This window comes from Entelurus aequoreus, linkage group LG10, assembly GCF_033978785.1.
Source record: "Entelurus aequoreus isolate RoL-2023_Sb linkage group LG10, RoL_Eaeq_v1.1, whole genome shotgun sequence".
NCBI classification, from domain to species: Eukaryota; Metazoa; Chordata; class Actinopteri; order Syngnathiformes; family Syngnathidae; genus Entelurus; species Entelurus aequoreus.
The window spans coordinates 28,262,743-28,288,329 of NC_084740.1; the positions used below are offsets into that span (position 1 = coordinate 28,262,743).

General features: G+C 39.3%; 1 protein-coding gene across 3 annotated transcripts in view; it reads right to left on the reverse strand.

The window, feature by feature from the left end:
* Nucleotides 1-203: 203 nt before the first annotated feature.
* The window catches only part of clmpb (CXADR like membrane protein b), a 183,642-nt gene continuing 158,258 nt past the window's right edge, over nucleotides 204-25,587 (reverse strand). For 2 of the 3 annotated variants that reach the window (XM_062060503.1, XM_062060502.1), the window contains exons 3-7: nucleotides 16,990-17,194; nucleotides 10,741-10,908; nucleotides 7,641-7,763; nucleotides 6,106-6,244; nucleotides 204-5,307 (exon numbers count right to left, since the gene is read on the reverse strand). In XM_062060503.1, the coding sequence (XP_061916487.1) occupies nucleotides 4,971-5,307; nucleotides 6,106-6,244; nucleotides 7,641-7,763; nucleotides 10,741-10,908; nucleotides 16,990-17,194 (972 nt within the window). In that variant the 3' untranslated portion in view covers nucleotides 204-4,970. The remainder of the gene's footprint in view (nucleotides 5,308-6,105; nucleotides 6,245-7,640; nucleotides 7,764-10,740; nucleotides 10,909-16,989; nucleotides 17,195-25,587) is intronic. The other variant, XR_009827463.1, reaches the window with a different exon arrangement.

A 25,587-nucleotide genomic window follows, 5' to 3' on the forward strand; every position in this document is an offset into this window, starting at 1 on the left:
ATAGTCTTGTGATTTTTTCCCACACATACATATTACGCTCTACCACGGTATCGAGCACTATTTTTTGGATAATCTAATTAAGACATATATATATATATATATATATATATATATATATATATATATATATATATATATATATATATATATATATATATATATATATATATATATATATATATATATATATATAAATATTGGCCCTGATAATCGATCGATCTCTACCTTTTACTATCAACAACTAGCGAGGAAATGTCCGTGTGTCCTGTGTGTGTTTACGCTCGTAGTCCCGCCTCCACCCACAGAGACAAAGATTGTGGATCACGGACAAGACAGTTGACTTTGTTCAGTTAATTCTGCAATTGAATAAACACGTTTAGATGCTGAGAGCGATGCACAGAATGAACCCTCTTGTACCCTGTTTGAAAGTGAGAAACAAAGAGAGCACAGACTAATTTCATGCTAAAGTTATCGTGTTCGTTTTCATCGATTGTTCGATTAATTTATTGACTATGCGCCCAGGTGTGTAATGCGTTTCATAATGTTTACTTTCCAATTCCTACCTGTATTTCTACGGCATGCAAACTAATGTCACTATTTATTATTTGCATTAAAAGCAGTGATGATGTTATCAAATCCCATTTGAATTCCATTCCACGGAGGTCAGAAGTCATGTGCTTTTGTCCTCCGACTCCATAATTGATGAGTGTCCCAACACTTTTGCCCGCACGCAAACCGTGTCGTGTTTGCACGAGCGTATTTATGGGGCCGGGCCAGCAAGGCGGGCAGCAACAGTATGAATTATGTACATGACTCAAGACTCCAACATGGCCGCCGCCTGTGAGGCCAGCTTCAACTGGCTTATGAGTCAATGGAAATGAAAAATACTGCCAGTCTGCATTCATATCATTGCTCAACAAAGCCTTGCCCCCCCCCCACCTCTCGCCCACTCAATGGCCAACAGTCGAGTGTGTGGGTGTGGCCCGAGGGCTTATACTGAATTACCATGCACACACCCACACCGTACACACACAAACTTCCACTTACATGCACACACTCACACACACGCGAGCTTCCCTGCTCAGATATGAACTGGCGTTGAATATAAAAGTTGTTTTTTACCCCCCTTAAACAAGTCAGTGAAGTCCCGCATTGTGAAGTCAAAATACATGTATGCTTTTTTTGTTGTTGTTGTTACCATTTTTTAGTTTAAATCTTTTTCCTGTGTGAAATTTTCCACTTTCTGCAAAAAAAGACAAATGGCTTGTGTGGTGGAACCTCCAAAGTTGAACAAGTCGACAACCATGACGCTTTTCCACTGCAGGTCACTTGTGTTGACCACCCCCCGGATTGAAAATAATGTAAATTTCAATGTACCGTATTTTTCTGACTATAAGTCACAGTTTTTTTCATAGTTTGGCCGGGGGTGCGATTTATACTCAGGGGCGACTTATGTGTGAAATTATTAACACATTACCGTAAAATATCAAATAATATTATTTAGCTCATTCACGTAAGAGACTAGACGTATAAGATTTCATGGGATTTAGCGATTAGGAGTGACAGATTGTTTGGTAAACGTATAGCATGTTCTATATGTTATAGTTATTTGAATGACTCTTACCATAATATGTTACGTTAACATACCAGGCACGTTCTCAGTTGGTTATTTATGCGTCATATAACGTGCACTTATTCAGCCTGTTGTTCACCCTCCGGGTACTCCGGCTTCCTCCCACCTCCAAAAACATGCACCTGGGGATAGGTTGATTGGCAACACTAAATTGGCCCTAGTGTGTGAATGTGAGTGTGAATGTTGTCTGTCTATCTGTGTTGGCCTTGCGATGAGGTGGCGACTTGTCCAGGTGTACACCGCCTTCCGCCCGAATGCAGCTGAGATAGGCTCCAGCACCCCCCGCGACCCCAAAAGGGACAAGCGGTGAAAAATGGATGGATGGAATCTACACTTTGCAGGCCATTTACCACTGTCCTCATTCTCCTTTTAGACAAACAAAAGTCCCTTAATGTGCAACATTAGTCTCCACAGTCTCCACTTTGCTGCAGTGCTTAGTTTTGCGGCCCTCAGTTTACTTTTGGGTAAAATTTATCTATATAGCTTACAGCATTATACTCCACAGTCTCCACTATGGCGCAACATGCATTTACTATTGCCCTCAGTCTCCTCTTAGATAAACAAAACAACGGTCCTTAATGTGCAACGTTATACTCCACAGTCTCCACTCTGCTGTAACAGGCCATTTTCCACTGCCCTTAGTCTCTTCTTAGATAAAAATGTCTCCCTAATGTAGTCTCCACTTTGCTGCAGCAGGCCATTTACCACTGCCCTCATTCTCTTTTTAGATAAACAAATGTCCTTTAATGTGCAACATTAGTCTCCACAGTCTCCATTTTGCTGCAGTGCTTAGTTTTGCGACCCTCCGTTTCCTTTTGGGTAAAATGTATCTATATAGCTTACAGCATTATACTCCACAGTCTCCACTATGGTGCAGCATGGATTTACTACTGCCCTCAGTCTCCTCTTAGATAAACAAAACAATTCTCCTTAATGTGTAACATTGTACTCAACGGTCTCCACTTTGCTGCAACAGGCCATTCTCCACTGCCCTCAGTCTCTTCTTAGATAAAAAATGTCTCCTTAATGTGCAACATTGTACTTCTCAGTCTCTACTATGCTGCAGCAGGCCCTTTGTCAATAAGGTCAGTTTCTTCTTAGATAACAATTGTCTCCTTCAACATTCAGCATCATTTCCATTTTGCTGCTGCCCTCAGTCTCCTCTCGGATACAATTTGCCTCCATAATGTGCAGCACTATTCACAATAGTATCCACTGTGCTACAATGCTTCGTATTATTATTGTCCATAGTCTCCCCTTGGATAAAATGAGTCTCCTAAAGCTGAGAAGTAACTACGGGAGACTCTTGTTGTCCTTAATTGTTTTGTTTTATTAGCATGTTAGCAGTAAACTGGCGCAGGTAGCGTGCAGTGAAAAAGCGACGTAAATCAACATTAATAACAAAGAAGAACGGATTACTACTTCATTTATAATTGAGCTTTGTTTTTAAATGAGAACAAACAGAAAGTTGGATTGTTTTCAACTTTGAAGGTTTCCTGGATAGCTTTGCATTAAACATTAACACTGAATTAAAACAGCTGTTTTCCTTTTCTTAAATTAATCCAATCGCAGAATCCCAGTCCGACAGGGTGGCACATGGGAAAACATCATTAAGCACAATGGTGTCCATGTGCTCCTGTCAGTGGTATACACAGTTCTTTATCCAGTCACTTAGAACGTCATGTAACATGATTTAAATTCACCTTTGGGTCTTCTGTCCGACTCTTAACAGTGTCAGGGAGCGAACTCCCCTCACGTTTACTCCTAAGTATTAAATTAATTGACATCATGTGCATATATTTATCTGTATGTACAATACAAAACAAGACTGATTACAGAATGTACAGTACATTGTCCCTTGGCTTGGGATTGGACACTGCTTCGTACTCCTCGTCCCGCCCTACCCATCCCCACTTTGGGCTGCCTCCGAGGCGAAGTTATTGGAGCTGGGTCAATACTTGCTACTATTGACCTTCTAAGCCGAGTGAGATAAAGAGAAAGAAAAAACAATAAAGGATTGCAAAGGCACACTAGATAGTTAGGCTACTTGCCCTATTTTTTTCAGCTACTTTCAATCAAACTGCACTGGGTCTGCGTGACGACGTGACGAAAGGGGGGGGAATCGGCTGATAGCGCAGACTGACCAATAACCCAGAAGAACCATCGAGTGCCAGGGAGACAATGATAGCATACACTCTTCATACCTTCATTCAGAGAACCTTTCCACTATCACGTCGACTATTTCCGCTTTGAAGAGAGGGAGAGAGGATGGTGTGAAAAGGTTCTTCCAGGGAGCTACAACCATCCTCATCCATCACACATTCATGGTGACACGTTTTGGTTTCTGAAATGCAGCAATCGGAACAAAAATTTCACCAAAATAAAAGAACCCATTCTCAGGATCGGTGGCACTTCGTATTATGACCAGCTGAATAGAAGAGACTAGGGGTGTAACGGTACATGTCTTCGGAATATTCAGTTATTTTTTGGCGTACTGAGTTCCCACACGGTACACGAGTGGAGGAGCCAGAGCTTAAATATATCCCTTACTTCGAACTGAACTGTGACCTAAAAACCAAGGTACGTACCGAACCGTGATTACGGAGTACCGTTACAGCCCTAGAAGGGAAATAATGAAAAAAAACTAAATAGTTGCTCATCCCTTACATTGGAAGCATGGTCTGCCTATAGGCCTAATATGTATGCTATTTATTTGAACTAAGGTGTTCAGTACCCAGAGAAAGAGTAGGGCCACTCTGCTGTTGCTACATCCTGATACCTGAAGATTGCCCTGCTGGTGGTAGAGCAAATGGGCCATTCAGTCAGATGAGTCAGTCTGAGGAGGTTCCTTGTGAGTTCCTCCATGGGAACATGAGGGCTCTGGAGGTTGGGTGACACACATACACACACACACACACAGACACACACACACACACGGGAATCAACTGGGGTTTCGGCGCAAGTGGAAAAAACTGAAGCCGCCATCATAATGTCTCATGGCCAACTTCATTCGCCTTTTGCCCCATTTCTGTTACATGCCTAAAATTTTGATGAGATAAATACTTGACTAGGGGTCCTTCCAGCTTGCCGCACATGAGAAACGACACAAACAGTGCCGCTGTCCTCATGGAAATTTAGCTGGGGGAAAGCATTTCCCTTTAAAGAATGCATTCATTAGAAGAACTTTTGGACTTATAGTATTGATTTCTTCCTTTTAACTAGTTGCATTTCTTTGTTTATGGAAGAGTCTCAGTCTTTGGGAGGGCAGGTGCAGGGTTTAAGGGGTTTCAAGGGACGGGAGTCTGGCGTGGCTGTAGGAAAGAGCGAGTTTTCAGTCCTACACAGTCTGAAAGGCCTTGGTCTGGGCGGGGACCATGAGGGTGGGGGGTGTCGGCCCGGATGTATTCCTGGAGTTGTATTTGGGAGTGGCAGGGGGCTCGGAGGTTTTGGACGGGACCACCGTGGCATAGGATGGAGGCGACTGAGGGTAGCCGGGAGGCTGTCCGTTTTCCTTGAGCGCCGCCACAGCAGGCGGACGGGGGCGGTGGCCACGCTGGGCACTGTTGTGCACCATCGATTGGGTGGAGGAGGCGCCCGAGCGTGAGCTGCCGGAGCGGGACGAGGACAGGGAGTTTGGTTTCACCAGCTTGGCCTTGGGAGCCTCTGCATCTTCTCTATGGGGCGGAAAAACAACATCAGTACAGTCATCAGTATATCTACTTCCTAGCTCCGTTTTTGTATGCCACACTCTTTGTAGAATTTTGTTTTCAATTTAAAATTTTCACCCCAGTTTTACGTATACCATAATTAATATCATGTGGCCAAACATTGTGCCTGAGAAACTAGTCTGTTTTCCTGCTTATTATTTCGTGGAACCGAGTGCCAAGACAAATAATTCCACGTGTTGCTAACTTAGTCTCTGTGCTTAATTAACAAAGACCACAGCGTCGTCTTTTCAGGTAACAAGTACAGTATGTGTGTGGTTGCTTTGCAAAAACAGTATACACTGTACCTGTAGACCAGTGGTAATGGCTCATTGACGACAAGAAAAGCTAAACTTTCCCTTTAAATGTAATAAAATATTTGGTGAAATTGTGCATTTTGCGCATTAATCTGCTGCCGAGCGATTTTTTTTACACAAGAAAATAATAACCTCTGATTAATCAAGATTAATCTGATTAATCACAGTTCTAATCTGATTAAAACATTATACATATATATGCTTTTGAATGGTAAACCTCTGCCTTGTCTGTTATATTAATGACGTGTACCAGTCTATGGTGGTGGTTTCAGTCACTAGTAAAGCTAATTACAGCCACTTGGGGGCACCACCTGCTATTGTAGTGGGAAAAAGAAGGCATCTATTTAGGGTGTGGTATTTAGATTTAATAGCACATTCATTGAGGCTTCACTCCTGCCACACACACTAAGGACAAGAGAGCTCGTAACGATGACAGGGTGAAAAGACCAACCTGATTTCATTTGGAGTCTCCTCTTCCTCATACTTCTTTTTCTCTTTCTTTCGGAAGACAAGCCAGATGATTAACACGACGATGAACGCGCCCAGGAAAAATCCCACCACGGCACCGGCCACCTTTACATCTCTCTCATCTGCAAAAATGAGAGTAAGTAAAGATTACACATATGAGGTACAACTGCACAGTCTGAAGGCAATGTTGCAATTAAACATGTTACTTATTTCACACTTTCTTTATTATTGTGTGAATGCTCCAATATGGTTTTCTACTTCAAGAACTTCTTCATCTTCTCCAGATTTTGGCGCGCTCTACCTTCCACATTTTTCATTCGGTTCAAACCGTTCCAACTTCCAACTGTTCAGCCTATTTGGGAATTGTGAGATTTCCCTTAACAAATTCCAAAAATTCCCAGATTTCCCAGAATTCCAGGTGTTCCGGGACATTTTTCCCATTCAAAATGAATTGGCCATTTTTCAAACTTCCACCATTTCCACATTTTTCAACCAATTCAAACCATTCCAGCTTCAACAAATTCCACCATTCTAGAAATGCAAACTGCCCCAGGATTTTGAAGAATTCCTAGTTTACCAAAAACCCTATTTGCACTTTTTATTCTGGCGACTACTCCTCCCACATTTTTCAACCCACTTCAACAGTTCCACCGTTAAAACATTCCTCTTAATCAGGACAAAAAACCAAGTTGTTTTTTGAACTGGAAAAATTAACGGTTTCCCCGAAATTCCAGGAATTCCGTAATACCATTACTCAATTCAACATGTTACTACTTCAACATTTGTCCACCGATTTGAAAAATTTCAAAACCAACCATTTCAACTCATTCAGACCATTCTAGTTTTTTACCATTTAAAAAAAAAATCCCGCTTTTCCCGAAATTCCCAAATTTTTTTGAAATTCCCATTCCACAATTCCCACATTTTTCATCTGATTCAAACTGTTCCAACTTCAAAATATTCAGCCTGTTCAGGAATTGTGTGCTCTACTTCAACAATTCTAAGAAAATTCCAGGATTTCAGTTCAACCTCAGCATTGGAGCATTCACACGCAATTCCTTCAGGAATTTCCTCATCGAGTTGTAGTTTGTTTATCCTCCTGAGAACCTGCGTCATGTTGTGCATGACATGGGCCATTTTCTCCTGATGTGTGCGACTCTGACAATAGAAATAGGTTCAAAGGAAGATACTGAAACGGTGTGTGGCACATACTCGTGGATAACATCAATGCGAACCACTTCAGTTCAACTGGCTATTAACTGAGCGACATGCACCCACCCTCTCCCAGGAAATCTATTAGCGTGACAATGAAACATAAGAGTCAGAACACAGGTGGTGACCAGTAACCACCAGTATGCTCAGTGCAGTCCCTGGTGCCGCAGCACTGAGGGGATGGGAGGGTCATAATGGAAGGAGAAAGGGTTGTATAAATGTATTTCCATCTGCAGTGTGAAACAATAGCCATCAGTCAGCGTGACAGGCGGAAGGTGAGGTGAACGCCGCAGTGATTTGACTCACGCTCCATGGGGACCTCGATGGTGCAGCTCTCCTCCCCCACGTCGTTGCTGGCCGTGCACCTGTAGACACCTGTGCTGTCCATGGTGAGGTTCCTCAGGGTGACGATCTCTGGGTTCTTCAGATCTGGAGGTGAGAAGTCGATCCAAAGTCAGCATGACGGGAGAAGAGGGTGGGCCATCCACTCGCCACGTATCTAACCGTGACAAGCATCAGCATAGAGCGGGCACTCCTCCCGTGGAACGAGACAATCTTTGTGGGAGTGATTCCGGGACATTGTTACAGACATACGCTATGTGATGGTGCAAACCTTCACCTCTGCTTTGTGACAGCCATGCTGACATACGGTGGGGAAGAGATTGATGCGGCTTTATTTCTGGGAGGGCGTGTTTATCATTTTGCAATGAAGTCTGCTGAAAGTGATGGAAAGCGCCACTCTGCATAGCAACTGACGCTGTGGTCAGAATACCTAAACATTTGAGGTTTTCAACACTCTACTGCCTTCTGGCGGCTAAAGTGGTGCACCTAGGTAAACCGAGACAAATGGAGCAATATGAATCCCCTTCCTACTGTACTGTATATGGCCTCCATCAAACCTCATTAACCCAGGCTACATCATATGGTATACTTATACAGCTTTAAAGGGAAACTGCGCCTATTTTGGAATGTTGCCTATCATTTTCAATCCCTATTTGAAACAAGAACACAGATGTCTTTCTATTTTTTACACTGTAGGAGTCGCTTCCTAGCGGTTCCCCTGCTACACACGTCACAGGAGTCAGGCGTGTAGATTTGAACAAAGTTTTAATGTTCCTCAATAAGCTCATCAATAATCTTTCCAGATACACAGGACTTTTCAGTCTCTCCAAGTCCTCTCAGTCCTTCCTCCTCCTGTTCCCGGCCGCTACTGTTAACGACAAGATTAGACAACTCGTACCACCTGGGAAATCTAATCACCTGTTCAGCTTTGTTTCGAAGCCGGCACTGACACGCCCCTGTCTGTCGGTGCGCTGTCCTCAGCACCTTGGACAGGGGCGGTGACCTGTAACAATGTTAACCTGTAACATGTAATATTTACGTATTTTTGGTCATTTATAGCTTACGGCGGCGTATTAATTTGTTCGCTATCTCCATCAACAACAACACTACTAATCATGCCAGCCTTAATGAGAATCAACAACAATTACTTTGGGACAAGTGATGGTCCAGAACCTGATATTTTTGAGTCTGAATATATGGAGGATGAGCTACAGTTCAAGTTTTATACGGTGAGTGACGACAGATCCATTTCTAGTGAAACACTAAACATCATGTAGCAACAAGAAATACAAACTACAAACATCATAACACAATCTATTACTGTGCAATGTCTGCTCTCAAGATTTGTGTTCCTGTTTAAATGAATCATAAACCTCACTAACTGTAGGTACAAAAAAAAAAAAGAAAAAAAAAAAAAGTTGGCCACAAAAAAGTGTCTTTTCATGTCTTCCTTGCAATGTCTCTGGGGCTAAGTTGAACATCAAAGTTCACCAACTTCTTGGTGTATGGCATATTAACAAAAAATAAACATTAAAAACATTGTCTATTAAACAACGTTTTTTTTTTATAATTTCATGACTGCTGGATTACTTAAGCTGCTGATTAAAACCAATTAATTTTGCTTTATATTGCTTTTTTTAAAGTTTTTTATGCTGTTTGTTTTTTTGTTTTTTTAATAATCCCTCTATATCAAATACTAAATCCGGTACTTTTTTGACACTGACCAAATCCCGCCTGTCCTACTGGGCACCGAATCACGTACAGTAAAATCCAACGGTGCCATTTTTCGGTACCTGGGTTGCACGTGACGTCACGCCCTGTTGCCGACTCATCCGTCTCAACCAAACAACCTCTCGGTAATTTTGCCATTTTCAATTTAAGATAAGGAAGGCTCCACTTTTTCCAAAATGCACTGGCTTGATGCTAATATACATTGGCTTTGCTATTGATGTGCTACTAATTAGCATTAGCAAGTATAACTTTTTAATTTTAACATCGTCAAATTTCTTAACGAAAACTACAACTAAGATGCACGTTACAATCAAACAGCGATTACTTTGGAGAAAATTATGGTCAGAACCTTATATTTTTTAAGACGGAAAACAAAGAGGATGAGCAAAAAGTCGAGCGATGGATGCAGTTTTATTTTTACACTAGAATCCGCAGCATTGCTAGGTGCTAAACATACAAACTAACCATTATATAGCAAAATAAAACAAACACTTAATGTTCCACTCGAACTGGGATGTTAAACGACGGGACGCTCACATAATCCCGTTTATATGAAGAATTGAACTCTTTAACACATTTTGTTTATCACAATATTGCACTATTTTTCTTGGTAAAATATAACAATGAAACACAGTTTCATTGTTATATTTTAGTTTTACATTTCAGTGTTGCTCCAATATTCCTTTGTACTTATTAACTTACAAATGACAATAAGGTTGCAGAGGAGAAACTAATAATTAAAAAAAAAACAACTTATTGTATATGTTAATCTGACTTTTCATGATAAAATATTTAATTTCCGGTGGGAAGAAAATGTTTTTTGCCTGTTAGTATGACCTCGGAGAATGTTAAACAAGCCTGGAGAGGACAGAAAAGTCCATGTCAGCGTTTATTTTTCTTTCTTGTTTTTGAACACTGACTTTTTGCAGTGTACGATTCACTTTAATTATCAGCTGGCATACAAGTGTCTCGGACATCTTCATCCGATCAAGCCTAGTCCTCGCTGTGGATTTACAAGAGAGACTCTGACCGCTCGACAAAATGAAAATATGCTGCTATTTTTTGTTATCATGCGGGGGTGGAGGGGCGACAAAAATAAGTTAGCCATGCAGAATCAGTGGCCTTATTGTGACACTCAAAGTGCTCTTGAGCTAAATGCAGCTCTAGATTGGCAAACACAGATAAACGCTACACTTGTGCAACATGCATAAAAGCGACATCTCGGCCGGATTAATAGAGGCCCGTAAGGAGCACTCTAATGAAAATGAATGCAAAGAGTGGGGGTTAAACGGCCAACCAGCGGTGTCACGAGAGTGGTGGTTATTTTCCTCACCTATGCGCGCCAGGTTTGGCAGCTTGCCCAGACTCTTGCCTTTGTCCAGCACTCGCTCCCATTTGTAGCTGATGGGGTCGGAACCGTTGATGGACTTGCAGCTGAGTCTGACGTCGCTGCCTTCCAGGAGATTGCCATCCAACCCGCACGTGGGCTTTGAGGGCTTCACTGTAAAGACCAGGCAGAGGATAAAGACTTGAACTCTGGAGTGCAACAAACAAGCAGCTACTTGCATCACTGCAATGCAACATGGTGGCGGCCAGTGTTGTGATATTTCTTTGAATACAGCGGTGCCTTGAGGGTCGTATGATTCGGGTTTTTAAGTCAGTTTGCTCTATTTGGTAGGAATTTAGGGTGTCTTCAATGGATTATTGGATTCGTATTCCGGGCTATAGAGCGCACTGGTATTTAAGCCGCACCCACCAAATGCTAAATAAAATAAACATTTGACGGAATATAGGCCGCAGATACAGTACAGGCCAAAAGTTTGGACACACCTTCTCATTAACAACACAACTGACGGTCCCAGTTCCATTGATAAAGCAAGAAATTCCACTAATGAACTCTGTGAAGTGAAAACCATTTCAGGTGACTACCTCTTAAAGCTCATCGAGAGAATGCCAAGAGTGTGCAAAGCAGTAATCATAGCAAAGGGTGGCTATTTTGAAGAAATTACAATGTATAACATGTTTTCAGTTATTTAAACTTGTCTTGTTCAGTACATAACTCCACATGTGTTCATTCATAGTTTTAATGCCTTCAGTGACAATCTACAATGGTCTTGAAAATAAAGAAAAGGCACTGAATGAGAAGGTGTGTCCAAACGTTTGGCCTGTACTGTATATACAAAAGTACGGAAGATTTTGTAAATGTTTATTTACATACCTTAAATTCAGTGGTCCTCAAATATTTTTCACCAAGCATCCCTTCAGAAAACACTTGGCTCTCCAAGTACCACCATAATGACAAACATTGAAATAAATATGCGTAGTAGGCCTAAGCATTCATTCAAAACAAGCATAGGTTTATGAGTATATTTGTTGTTTTTGGCCATTAGACACATTATGAACAGTAACACTGTGTTTTAATACAGTGGTCCCCAACCACCGAGCACAGTCCCCAAAGCACAAGAAAAAAAAAAAAAAAGTATATATATATATATATATATATATATATATATATTTTTTTTTTAAATTATTAAATCAACATAAAAACACAAGACACACAATTAGTGCACCAACCCAAAAATACTCCCTCCCCCATTTACACTCATTCACAATCGTTCACATAAAAGGGTTGTTTTTTTCTGTTATTAATATTTCTGGTTCCTACATTATATATCAATATAGATCAATACAGTCTGCAGGGATACAGTCCGTAAGCACACATGATTGTATTTTTTTATGACAAAAAAACAAAAAAACTAAATTTAAAAAAAAAACAACCTCCCACCTCCCCTCCCCGGTCCGTGGGACACATTTTAAAGCGTTGACCGGTCCGCGGTTCCAAAAAGGTTGGGGACCACTGTTTTAATATAGGAAAATAAAACACTGTACTTTAATCATGTGATTTGTTGGCGTACCACTAGATGGAGACATGTAACACCGTTTGAGAATTACTGCCTCGTTTGTTTCCAAACGGTTCCTGTCACATGACAGTAAAACATTTGATCAAACAAAACAGAAGTCATCGTCATGGACTCACTAGCTGCAGAGGCAAGCTCTCTAATGAGCTAAATAGACTTAATAACTCCACGGTGACGTTTTGGTGAATTTACAAAACTGAAACAATCACAAAAAAATGCCATTGTAAGTTAATAATGGTAACGTGTTAGCGTGTTAGCATATTCGCTAATGCTAATGACACTAGCTTACATTACCATAGCATGTATACACATGCATGGAAACACTCCTATAGACACCACACATGAGATGGTTTAGTAAGCATGAATAGTTTTAGTTATATTGTAACACTTACAAACGTTGTTTGGGGTGATGAATGAAGAATCCTTTCGATCAGAAACATTTTAGACGAAGAGTAGACGAAACAGGACTTATATTTACGGTTCAAGGCACAAAACAGGAAGTGCATTTTCAACCCGCAGCACTTAAGTTAAGTTAATGTTAAAGTTAAAGTACCAATGATAGTCACACACATACTAGGTGTGGTGAAATTTGTCCTCTTCATTTGACCCATCTCCTTCTTCACCCCGTGGGAGGTGAGGGGAGCAGTGAGCAGCAGCGGTGGCCGCGCCCGGGAATTTTTTTTTGGTGATGTAACCCCCAATTCCAACCCTTGATGCTGAGTGCCAAGCAAGGAGGTAATGGGTTCCATTGTTATAGTCTTTTATAGGGGATTGAACTCACGACTTACCGATCTCAGAGCGGACACGCTAACCACAAGGCCACTGAGCCAAGTTGTCCAAAAGATGGCGCCGTAGAACAAACAATAACACACCTTTTCAGTGTCTCTGTCGGTGTTAAAAATACGGTATTTATTTTGGGAAAAATATGCTCTAGTTTTTGTACGATTCGGTCCTCCTTTTTAAATGGTTTACTAACACAACCAGAGGTAAAAAGGAAAACAATGTTTAAATGTTTTATAAATGATGCGAATCCGCCAACCTACCCTCAGACATCTACTTTCTCAGTGTTGGTGACAAAGAGATTTTCTCTCATGGAGACAACAAAGCTGGCTGTGAATGCCATTATTTTCTATGTTTTCTTTCCCGCCGTAGCTCAAAGGGTTTCGGTCCAGACGCTCAACACAGAAGAGATTTGCTGGATGCCGCTGAAACGCTGCCTCTCTGGCTCTAAACGCATCGGACGGCTTTGCTGAGCTATAAAAAAAGAAAGAAAGACTGATATAGCTCGGCTTCCTTCCCAGCAGCTTATTTTTAGATCAGTGGCAAGCTATTTTTAAACGTCCTTTTTCTGCTTTGGTAGTTGCCGCGTCGACTATTGTGCATTCAGCTGAGGCTGCTTGTCTGCAGAGCTGCAGCACGACGGGTAAAGCCGTCCTGTAGCAAGATGGAAGACAGGACCGGGTATATGTTACCCTTTGACTACATGAGGGACTTTTTTTTGGGTCATTTTAGGACTTTCTTTGCTTCTTTTTGGCCATCGTTTTGCTGCTGGTAACCCATGTGAAATCATTTTTATTTTTTATTTTACAGAAACCATCTTCGTAGGTCAATCAGATGCTGTGAATTAATTCAGACACAATTTGTACAAGTAAGGACAAAAATGTCCCAGTTGAGCCTGATTATAACTAAAAAAATGTTTATCATTCAGTCATTTAACAATTTAATAATGCAATTTGTAATTTCAGGGTTTCATTTTGGAGAAAAAATAGTGTGTGTGTGCATGCATGTGTGTGTGTCCAAAAAGCATGGCACGGCAGTAGATAAAAAACTGAACAGTGCATCAAAATCAATTGTTTTTCTTATCTGAAGTGTATTCATTCATCCCCAGTCTACCAACGTTTATTATGCAGAAGATAACTTCCAATGTTTTCTCAAAATAATATATAAAGTTATACTTTTTGAATAAAAGGGGATTTAAAGGGTCCAAAAAATCAAAATCAATAAACATTTGGTGTTTTATATTTTGGTTTTTTCTATAGTAAAATTGTACAACATTAAAATCAATACATCTTAAAATGATTACTTAAATTCATGATTATAATTGGAATTGAATACTTAAATGTGCAAATAATCTATTAATCGTAAAAGTACATTTTACTATTTAATGAATTATTTAAATATTTGATGAATTATTCAAATTTAATATTTCATGATTTTAATTATTCATTAATTGATCACAAATAATTCATAGTATTTTTGTTTTTTTAATAATATGTATTTATTAATTTGATAGGGAAATCATAATACAGGTACCGAGAAAACAGACACTTTTTTTTTTTGTCCCCCACCTCCCAAAAAAAATAAAATAAAATACAATTTAAAAAAAAAAAAAAACATTTCGAAAAAAAATGTGGCCGGGGGCCGGACTGTATATATATCTACATTTATATATATATGGCGTAGTGGGTAGAGCGCCCGTGTCAGAAACCTGAGGGTTGCAGGTTCGCTCCCCGCCTCTTACCATGCCGTTGTGTCCTTGGGCAGGACACTTCACCCTTGCCCCCGGTGCCGCTCACACCGGTGAATGAATGTTGAATGAATGATAGGTGGTGGTCGGAGGGGCCGTAGGCGCAAATTGGCAGCCACGCTTCCGTCAGTCTACCCCAGGGCAGCTGAGGCTATGAAAGTAGCTTACCACCACCAGGTGTGAATGAATGATGGGTTTTTAACATGTAAAGCGACTTTGGGTACTTAGAAAAGCGCTATATAAATCCCAGGTATTATTATTATTATTATTATTATTATATATATATATATCCATCCATCCATCCATCCATTTTCTACCGCTTATTCCCTTTGGGGTCGCGGGGGGCGCTGGAGCCTATCTCAGCTACAATCGGGCGGAAGGCGGGGTACACCCTGGACAAGTCGCCACCTCATCGCAGGATATATATATATATATATATATATATATATATATATATATATATATATATATATATATATATATATATATATATTCCTTGCGCACTAATCGACTGAAAGAGCGCGCACTTACTGCTGCGCGAGCGCGATGATGTCACGTTATCGATGGGAAAATGCATTTTTATATGATTTTCCTGAGCGGCTAAGACTCACCGAGAGTAACAAGCGGTAGAAAATGGATTAGAAAGGCCAGATTTTTTAAAATAATAATTAAAACAATTTTTTTTTTTTTTTTTTTTTTTTAAACTTAGGACTTTCTTTTATAAATGGCTGTGATGATAATGTCAATGAGGGATTTCTAATCACTGCTATGTTGGAATATTGATAGTGTTGTTCATATAATTCATTTTTGTTTGACTACTTTTGGATTGTTTTGTGTCATGTTTGTGTGTCCTCTCAATTGCTCTGTTGACTGCTATTCTGAATGTTGCTGGGCCGGGTTTGGTTTTCGAATTGGAATTGTATTATTATGGTATTATTGTGTATTATTTTTTTGGATTAATTAATTTAAAAATTACAAAAAACAACTTGGGACTGCGGGCCGTAGTTTGGGGACCCCTGAGTTAATGTATAACTTGTCTTGCAGTATTGATTAATAAGTGCTACTCTGACCAAAGAAAAATATTAAAAATAAATGTCCAGAGCAGATGATACTGGTTCTCAGGAGAATTGAGAATAGACTTGTCCCTTAAGAAGATGTAACACAATGTGAGGGATGTACTCGGTTTTGTTCAGCGTCACGCAGAAATAAACATGCACGCGCTGAGTTGCAGATGCTAATCCTCCGCCAGGTGCGCTCACAAACACAAACACTGAAGATGCACAGGAAGGCAAAGGCGCACGATGCACACACACCGCCTGCTGCCGGACTATTATCTCAGCAAGGAGAACGAGATGCAAATCAAAAGTGTCACGGCAAAAGCTGAGGGCAGTTTCTAAAAAAAAAAAAAAAAAAAAGGAAAAAAAAAGACAGAGGCACTAACTCACTGAAATGTCTTTATGGACGGTAGATGAGAGCCAGAGGATTAACAGACTGTTCTATTAGAAAACCAATAACCGCCGGCCGAACTAATCTCCCATGATGTTTTCATAAATCGTCCGCTTTTTCAGACATTGAGAATGATCCCCGAGCTTGAATGATGCGCTCGCTCCTTCTCGCCGTTTGTCCTTCAGAGCTGTTTAACCCGAGCCAGGCAAGTCGCTAAGTCTAAAGCTTAGCCATTTTGGCAAATGAGGAAAAGAAAAAATAATGGAAAATGGAGGACACAATTTACAATCTGCTGAGTCTTATAGGGCCCAAACAAGCTTTTTTTCCCCCACCACAGTATAATTTGTGTAAATAATTTCCCTAAGAAGCTTATACGGGCTTTAAGGGGATGGCAGTTGTAATTCACCAGGCGTTCCTCCGAAAAGGGACACACGAACATGCACTGCAAAGATTTACGATCAAACCCATCAATCGGCGCATGTTTCCGGTCTCACCTCATCAACGAACCGATCCAATAGAACCCGAACAGCAACGGCAGAATCAAATCATCCAATTGAATCATTAGAACAGTCATCATGGCGGAGGAAATGTGCCAGGCTAACGACCCAATCATGACGTGTGTGTATATGTACTGGGAGTATGTGTGTGTGTGTGTGTGTGTGTGTGTGTGTGTGTGTGTTGGGACCCTCACCCAGCACAATGAGGTTGACCTGGCTCCAGTGGTACTTCCCCCCGGTCTTGACCTTGCAGTAGTACTCTCCGGAGTCGGTCAGCAGCAGGTCACTGATCAGCAGGGAGGCGTCGCCCCCTAGGTACTGCCCGGCGAAGGACAGGCGGCTGGCATCGCTGCTCACCCCCACGTTGGTGTACACGTGGCCGCCGAAGAACGTAATGATCTGGGAAACATTCATTGGAGATTAAAACTGATGTTACTGACGGGAAAAAATCATGTGAGCTGAGGTGATTTTCAGGGTCCAGTCCAGTTTAGGGAGTACTCGGAACCACAAGAAAAGAGGGAACGTGTAGAGTAGGTAAATGATTTATATGGCCCTATTCCTGGGTGAGTCTTGCAATGCAGTCTGCTGAAAAAAATGGAAAGTGCCACTCTCCATGGCAACTGCCGCAAAACACATGACCTCTCAAGGCCCGCGCTGTTTGTTTACATGCTTTTTTATTTCTCTTTGCTATTTGGGCTTATTGGACCCTAATTAGAATTAAAAACATATATGATGTACTTAGTCCATAAGTAACAAACGTGTACTTCATGTTTAGTGACATGCTAATTCTTATTTTTACACTTTTTTTTCCCAAATTGTATTGTATGTTATACTCTTCTGACACCACCATATGGCAGTATAAGTGTCCACATAAGCGGCCATAAGACCCCAATTCAGTAGTGTACACAATTTTGGAAATACGAGCTAAAAGGTACTGTCCACGCATGTGGCCACTAAGGCCTTTAGAGGTTAAGATATTCAACACTCTACTGCCATTTGGCAGCTACAATTTGTCCCAAATTCGTCACGTTTCATGTGTCAGGTAAACCGCGACGAATGGGGCCATATGAATCCCCTGCCTACTGTAAGTAAGAAGTTCAGTTCAGTTTCAGTATATTTGGAACATGCATACGATACAATGCAATGCATCACATATTCCAGTTGTTTCATTACAGCACGTCCGAAAAGGAGTAGGAAGAAGCACAATTTATTTAATCCTAAAACTTTTCATTCCAAAGCAATTTTATCCCATTTCCTTGTTCTCTGTAACAGAACAGTGAATAAATAAATAATACATGAATAATATACCATAGTAAGTAAACAAATATTAAATACATAAATAATCTTTATTCAAAAATAAAAAATAAAAGAATAAAATGGTTCAAGATGTTCATCATAATTCTTGTTCTGTGTACTTTGTGAACACTTGTAAATCTAAGTAAGATTAAATATCTCAAATAAGGGTGATATTTGCTTATTTTCTGCCTGATAAGATCATTCATCTCACTCAGCAGATTTTATGTTAGAGGGTTTTGGTCCTAAATTATCTCAGTAAGATATTACAGCTTGTTGTTTTAAGACCTATATTGAGTAAAACATGCTTTAAACTAGAATATCAACTGTTACAAAGCTGTGTCATCAACACTCACAAGTATAAAACTACTTTTTTTTAATAATAATTTCTTATTTCAAGCATGTAAAAAAAAAATCATGACTTTGACACAATTGTGTCTCATATTAAAACAGATGACAGCCAAATGGACAATGTTGTTTTATTTTAAATGAAACAATAGAAAATACGTACTCATATAGTAAAACAGTTGTTATTAGTGAGAATATACTTATTTTAAGGTATTTTTGGGTTCATTGAGGTTAGCTAATTTTACTTGTTTTGGAAGTCTTGACAAGCTGAATTTTCTTGTTCTATTGGCAGATAATTTTGCTTAGTCAAATAAAATACCACTAATTGTTGTATTTTTTTTTTCTTGTTTTTGAACACTGACTTTTTGCAGTGCAATGCTTTAATCCGATTGCTCGATTAATCGAACAAAAGTAAACAATAGATTACTCGATTAATCATAAACAATAATCAATAGATTTCTCGATTTATTTAACATACTAATTAATAGATTACTTGATTAATTCAGCAAACTTTTTTTAATGTTAATAAAGATACAATGTTATGCTGAGGTGTACTCAGAACCATGTTATAGATAAATGATGCTATCTATTGTCATGGTGGGGAGCACAGGGGAGTGGAGGGTTGGGCGCAAAATATTTTCTTTTTCCTAAGGGACTTTTTGCTCAGGGAATAATTGAGAAGCGTTGCTTTAATCCGATAACTCGATTAATCGAACAAAAGTAAACAATAGATTACTCGATTATTCATAAAAAATAATCAATAGATTTCTCAATTAATTTAACATACTAATTGACAAATTACTCGATTAATTGAACAACACAACAGGCACCGTCTTTTAAAGGCACACACTCCAGAAATGTAAGAATCCAAACAGAAAATAACAGTTTTTACTGATGTTTGTTCTTGGAAAGACAATTAACTAATTGTGTCAAACTTGGGCACACGGAGAAAAAAAAAAAAAAAAAGTGTTTCATCTTGCACTTTGGTTGGTTGCATCTATGCAAATAAACACAAACACAGCTGTGGCCGCGGTCTATTACTCAAGGCCAGTGGAAGCCTGCAGATGGGGCCTGCTAAGTGCCGGATGCCACAGCGCATCACCAGTGACCACCTGCACCGCTTACAAAGAGAAGAAGAGATCCTAAAAATGAACGCATTCTAGTCTGGCAGTAAAATGGTCGGTTGTGTGACCCTCAATCCCCGACACTTTAAGAGCCTGGGATTTTAGTAGTGTTGTCCCGATACCAATATTTTTGTACCGGTACCGGTACCAAAATGTATTTCGATACTTTTTGATACTTCTCTAAATAAAGGGAACCACAAAAAATTGCATTATTGGCTTTATTTGAAAAAAAAAATCTTACGGTACATTACACATACGTTTCTTATTGCAATTTAGTCCTTAAATAAAATAGTGAACACACAAGACAACTTGTCTTTTAGTAGTAAGTAAGCAAATAAAGTCTCCTAATGTGTCTGCTGACATATGCATATTGTGTAGCATATTGTGTCATTTTCCATTCTATGATTTTGTCAAAATTATTAAGGACAAGTGGTAGAAAATGAATTATTAATCTACTTGTTCATTTACTGTTTATATCTGCTTACTTTCTCTTTTAACATGTTCTATCTACACTTCTGTTAAAATGTAATAATCACTTATTCTTCTGTTGTTTGGATGCTTTACATTAGTTTTGGATGATACCACAAATGTAGGTATCAATCCCATACCAAGTAGTTACAGGATCATACATTGGTCATATTCAAAGTCCTCATGTGTCCCTGGACACATTTCCTAATATATAAAAATCTATATATAAATATATCTATATATATTTTCTTTTTATGCTAAAAACATTGATGTAATCATAGTTGTGTGTCCTCTGTGTTTTTAAAATGTTGATTTCTATTTACTGTTTTAATTGGTTTTACCCTTGGTTTTAATTGGTTTTAATCATATTTATTTTATATTGTTTTTATATTGGTTTTATATGTATTTATTTTTTGTTTTTATTCAGTCATTGGTGGAGCTAAGGATAATATTTTAATATTGTTTTTAATATTGTTGTGCAGCACTTTGGTAACATTTTGTTGTTTAAATGTGCTATCTAAATAAAGTGGATTGGATTGGATAGTATTATTGAGATACGCTCCTGTACTTGGTATCATTACAGTGGATGTCAGGTGTAGATCCACCCAGGGCATTTGTTTCCATTCATGATCCCTACGGTGTGTAGTGAAGCATGGTTAGCTATTCCTCGTCCTGCAGGGATGATACTTGTAAGAAACTTACTTTATTTGTCGCCATGGAGGCGAGGATTAGTGATTTAGAAGTAGCTAAAACACTGCCGACTGGGGCTGGACTTTAGCCGCTAGTTAGCTAGCCATGTCTTAAAGCACCTCTTACTGAGGGCATTTCAGTGTTATAACTTCACCTTTATCTTTAGTTTTTAAGCCAAAATGCGTCTGTTCTCCCTTTTTTGTCTACACACTGTGTCTGCTTGTAAGTACTCTGTGATTGTGCACTGCCGATCATGCTCGTCTGCTCGTAAACCAGCAATGACACGACATGACCGTGACTGGGAGGTGAGGGGGTGGGGGACCGGTTCTTTTTAGAGGCGTTATAGTACCGAATATGATTCATTAGTGTCGCGGTACTATACCAAAACGGTATACCGTACAAACTAGATTTTAGCCTTACTGGGTAGCGTTGCTCAACTGTGACTGTGGGTTCAGGGTGCAGGGCTGGAGCACATGTTACAAATTCAAATCATGAAATTATCATTTGCTGAATTTGTGCCCCGTGTATAGTAAGAAGACAAGGTAGAGATAGAGAGTAAAAAGTGCCAGTGGAGGGATTTTTGCAACATGGCCACAGGCTGTTGTTTAAAAGCCGCAATGATTAAATGCTGACATGGACTTTTCTGTCCTCTCCAGGCTTGTTTAACATTCTCCGAGGTCATACTAACAGGCAAAAAACATTTTCTTCCCACCGGAAATTAAATATTTTATCATGAAAAGTCAGATTAACATATACAATAAGTATTATTTTTTTTTATTATTAGTTTCTCCCCTGCAACCTTATTGTCATTTGTAAGTTAATAAGTACAAAGGAAAATTGGAGCAACACTGAAATGTAAAACTAAAATATAACAATTAAACACAGTTTAATTGTTATATTTTACCAAGAAAAATAGTGCAATATTGTGATAAACAAAAGTTGTTAAAGAGTTCAATTCTTCATATAAACGGGATTATGTGAGCGTCTCGTCGTTTAACATCCCAGTTTGAGTGGAAATGTTACATCAAGTGTTTGTTTTATTTTGCTATATAATGGTTAGTTTGTATGTTTAGCACCTAGCAATGCTGCGGATTCTAGTGTAAAAATAAAACTGCATCCATCGCTCGACTTTTAAAAGGAAATAAAATAGGACGGAATTTTAAAAAATAATTTTACAAAAATGACATGAAAAATATTAAACTTTGTTAAAATAGTGATAAAAATATAAATCTATAAATGTATACTATATATATTGTGACAACCAGTGGCGGACCGTGCGTTTTCCGACTTCAATGATTGCCTCTCAAAATAGCATCATTTATGTCACAACATGACCATTACTGGAGAAATACTATACAGGAACACATTTATTCCCTACTGGACATTGAATCACCTCAACAGTGTACAAAACGGGTTATTTTTTGGCGCATTTAAAAATAAATTTAAATGCATCAGCAATTAAAACATATCTTATGTGGTACTGTTAAAATTAAAATTGCAAAAATCATATTAAAAGTGAAAAAATAAATTGGCTATCGCAACTGTCTATCACCTCTATGTGTTCTCAAATTCATCCGCTAACGGTCCCGGTGAGTATCCAATCACGGAAAGCGTAAACGTCACGTTCAACGTGAGGCCATCTAGAAGGCCTTACTGACAACAACTCTTGATCTGATTGGCTATCGCAATTATCTATCAACTGTATGTGCCTGTTATCTTACAGTGCACGGACGCCCGCGTTGTTGATTCTGAAGGCCCCAGGCAGATTTTGTACAGCATGGCAACATAAGACAGCTGAATTCTGATTGGATACAAACTAAAACTAAAAAAACATCACTGGAAGGAGCATAATATGACATGAAGAGAATATGAATACTTTTAGATATTTAGGGAAAGTAAATAAAACAAATATTTTGTCTTTAATTATGATCATGATTTCCGGTTATGTTAGGCCAGCAGAGAAGGTATTTTTTGGCAGAAAAAAAGAAACCCATTTGTGATATACAGGTATTACAAGAACAAAGTTACACTGCTATGTGATAATCATTACATGAATAAAGTTCTAATTGTACAAGTTATGATATTGCAAGAAACATACATAGTATCAAACTAATGAAGTTTGAAGTATTATTTGAATAATGAGTCGTTTCAAGAAAAAATATTACGAGATTATAAGTGGAATTTTAAGACTTTTTTGCGTCTAACTTTTTGCACTTGTTTTCATATTTTTATTCCATTTTTTTATTTTGTTGTATCTTTTTTTAATCTAAAATGAACATATGAGTTTATTGTTATATATTTGTATTACAATCCTTGATGTACCGTATATTCCGCACTATAAGGCGCACCGGATTATAAGGCGCACCTTCAATGAATGGCCTATTTTAAAACTTTATTAATATATAAGGCGCACCGCATTACAAGGCGCATAGAATAGACGCTACAGTAGAGGCTGGGGTTACGTTATGCATCCCGTAGTTGCGAGACCTGTTGTGGCTCAACATTGGTCCATGTATATGGCGCACCGGATTATAAGGCGCACTGTCAGCTTTTGAGAAAATTGCAGGTTTTTAGGTGCGCCTTCTAGTGCGGAAAATACGGTACTAGTTTTAGCAGCATTAATAATAACTCTCATTCTAACACTAACTATGATAATTACTGTGTTTATAGGTGGCAGTGGTGTAAAAGTGCTCTGCATCACACTGAGAGCTGTATCTAATATTTTGACCCTCTAAATGTTGCAAGATGCTCTTCTCCCTCCGTCAGTACAAAGGAATTATTTATTCATTCAGCTACCGGCACAGTCTCTTCAAGCTAATCAAATTTTCAGATGTTTGATTTTAATTAATGGCGCCTTCAATGTTATCTCGGCGTTAAATATTCATGTCGACGTGTCAGCCCCCACCGACACTTTGATTCGACGGTTCCTTTCCCTCCTTCCTGCTCCCCTCCTCGTCTCTTCCTCGCTGCGTTACACTTCCGAGTGCTAACGCATCAGGACGCAAACAAATGGACTATAGGAGGAATCACTTTGCCTCCTCGGTGAGAGTTTACACTCTGATGTTGTTGTGTTCGGTTTGTGCGGAGGAGAAGTTTCCAGAAACTGACGACAGCTCAAGTTTGTGCCGCGTCTCTTTTAAGATAAAACAAGCTGTTTTGGGTTTTTTTCAAGGTTAGGAGATATGAGAGTCCACAGAATTGTTTATTTACAGCACTTTCCAGTGGTGGAGCGGGTAAAAAAAATCCATGGTTTGGATCTTATCACGATTTAGTGACACGGTTTTTAGTCTCATTTGCAAGTATAGTAGACTTTGCATGCAGTTGCAATTCAAAGATGTTAGATGGCAGTAGTGTAGAGGCTATAGCAGGGTTTTTCAACCTTTTTTGAGCCAAGGCACATTTTTTGCGTTGAAAAAATCCGGAGGCACACCACCAGCAGAAATAATTAAAAAACGAAACTCGGTTGACAGTAAAAAGTTGTTGTCGCAATTGTTGGATATGACTTTAAAGCATAACCAAGCATGCATCAATGTAGCTCTTGTCTCAAAGTAGGTGTACTGTCACCACCTGTCACATCACACCCTGACTTATTTGTGGCTTGTACAGCCCTTTGAGACACTTGGATTTAGGGCTATATAAATAAACATTGATTGATTGATTGATTGATTTGGAGATTTTTGCTGTTTTCCTGTGCATAGTGTTTTAGTTCTTGTCTTGCGCTCCTATTTTGGTGGCTTTTTTCTCTTTTTTTGGTATTTTCTTGTAGCAGTTTAATGTCTTCCTTTGAGCGATAATTCCCACATCTACTTTGTTTTAGCAATCAAGACTATTTCAGTTGTTTTTTCATCCTTCTTTGCGGGGACATTGTTGATTGTCGTGTCATGTCATGTTCGGGTGTACATTGTGGACTTACTGCTCCACAGTAAGTCTTTGCTGTCGTCCAGCATTCTGTTTTTGTTTACTTTGTAGCCAGTTCAGTTTTAGTTTTGTTCTGCACGCCTTCCCTAAGCTTAAATGCCTTTTCTTAGGGGCACTCACCATTTGTTTATTTTTGGTTTAAGCATTAGACACCTTTTTACCTGCACCCTGCCTCCCGCTGTTTCCGACATCTACAAAGAAATTGGCTACAGGTTGCGACCTACTGATATGGAAAAGTATTACATGGTTACTCTGCCGAGCTCTAGACAGCACAAACACTCAACAACAACAACACATCATTTGCAAACTATAATTACTGGTTTGCAAAAATATTTTTAACCCAAATAGGTGAAATTAGATAATCCCCCACGGCACACCAGACTGTATCTCACGGCACAGTAGTGTGCCGCGGCACAGTGGTTGAAAAACACTGGGCTATGGTGTGTTGAGTGTCAGGGAGAAGATTTTCCCATTAAGCTGAATCTAGTCTTTTGTTGCGCCCTAAAAAGTGTTAATACTTTTGGTATTGTACTAATTACACACCAGCTGTTTGATTGTAACAGGCATTGTTACGGTCCATACACCTGCCACCTCTCACTCTGCTGTGGGATTTAACAAACAAACACACAATTCATTGTATATGCATAGTGACTTTTTTTAATCCAGCAGATGGCGGATGACTGGTATTGGGGCGACGTGGCTTGGCTTCCAGTTTCGATCCCCGCTTCCGCCATCCTAGTCACTGCTGTTGTGTCCTTGGGCAAGATACTTTACCCACTGGCTCCCAGTGCCACCCACACTGGTTTAAATGTAACTTAGATAATCACCATGTAAAGCGCTTTGAGTCACGAGAGAAAAGCGCTATATGAATATACAAAACCCAAAATCAGTGAAGTTGGCACGTTGTGTAAATCGTAAATAAAAACAGAATACAATGATGTGCAAATCCTT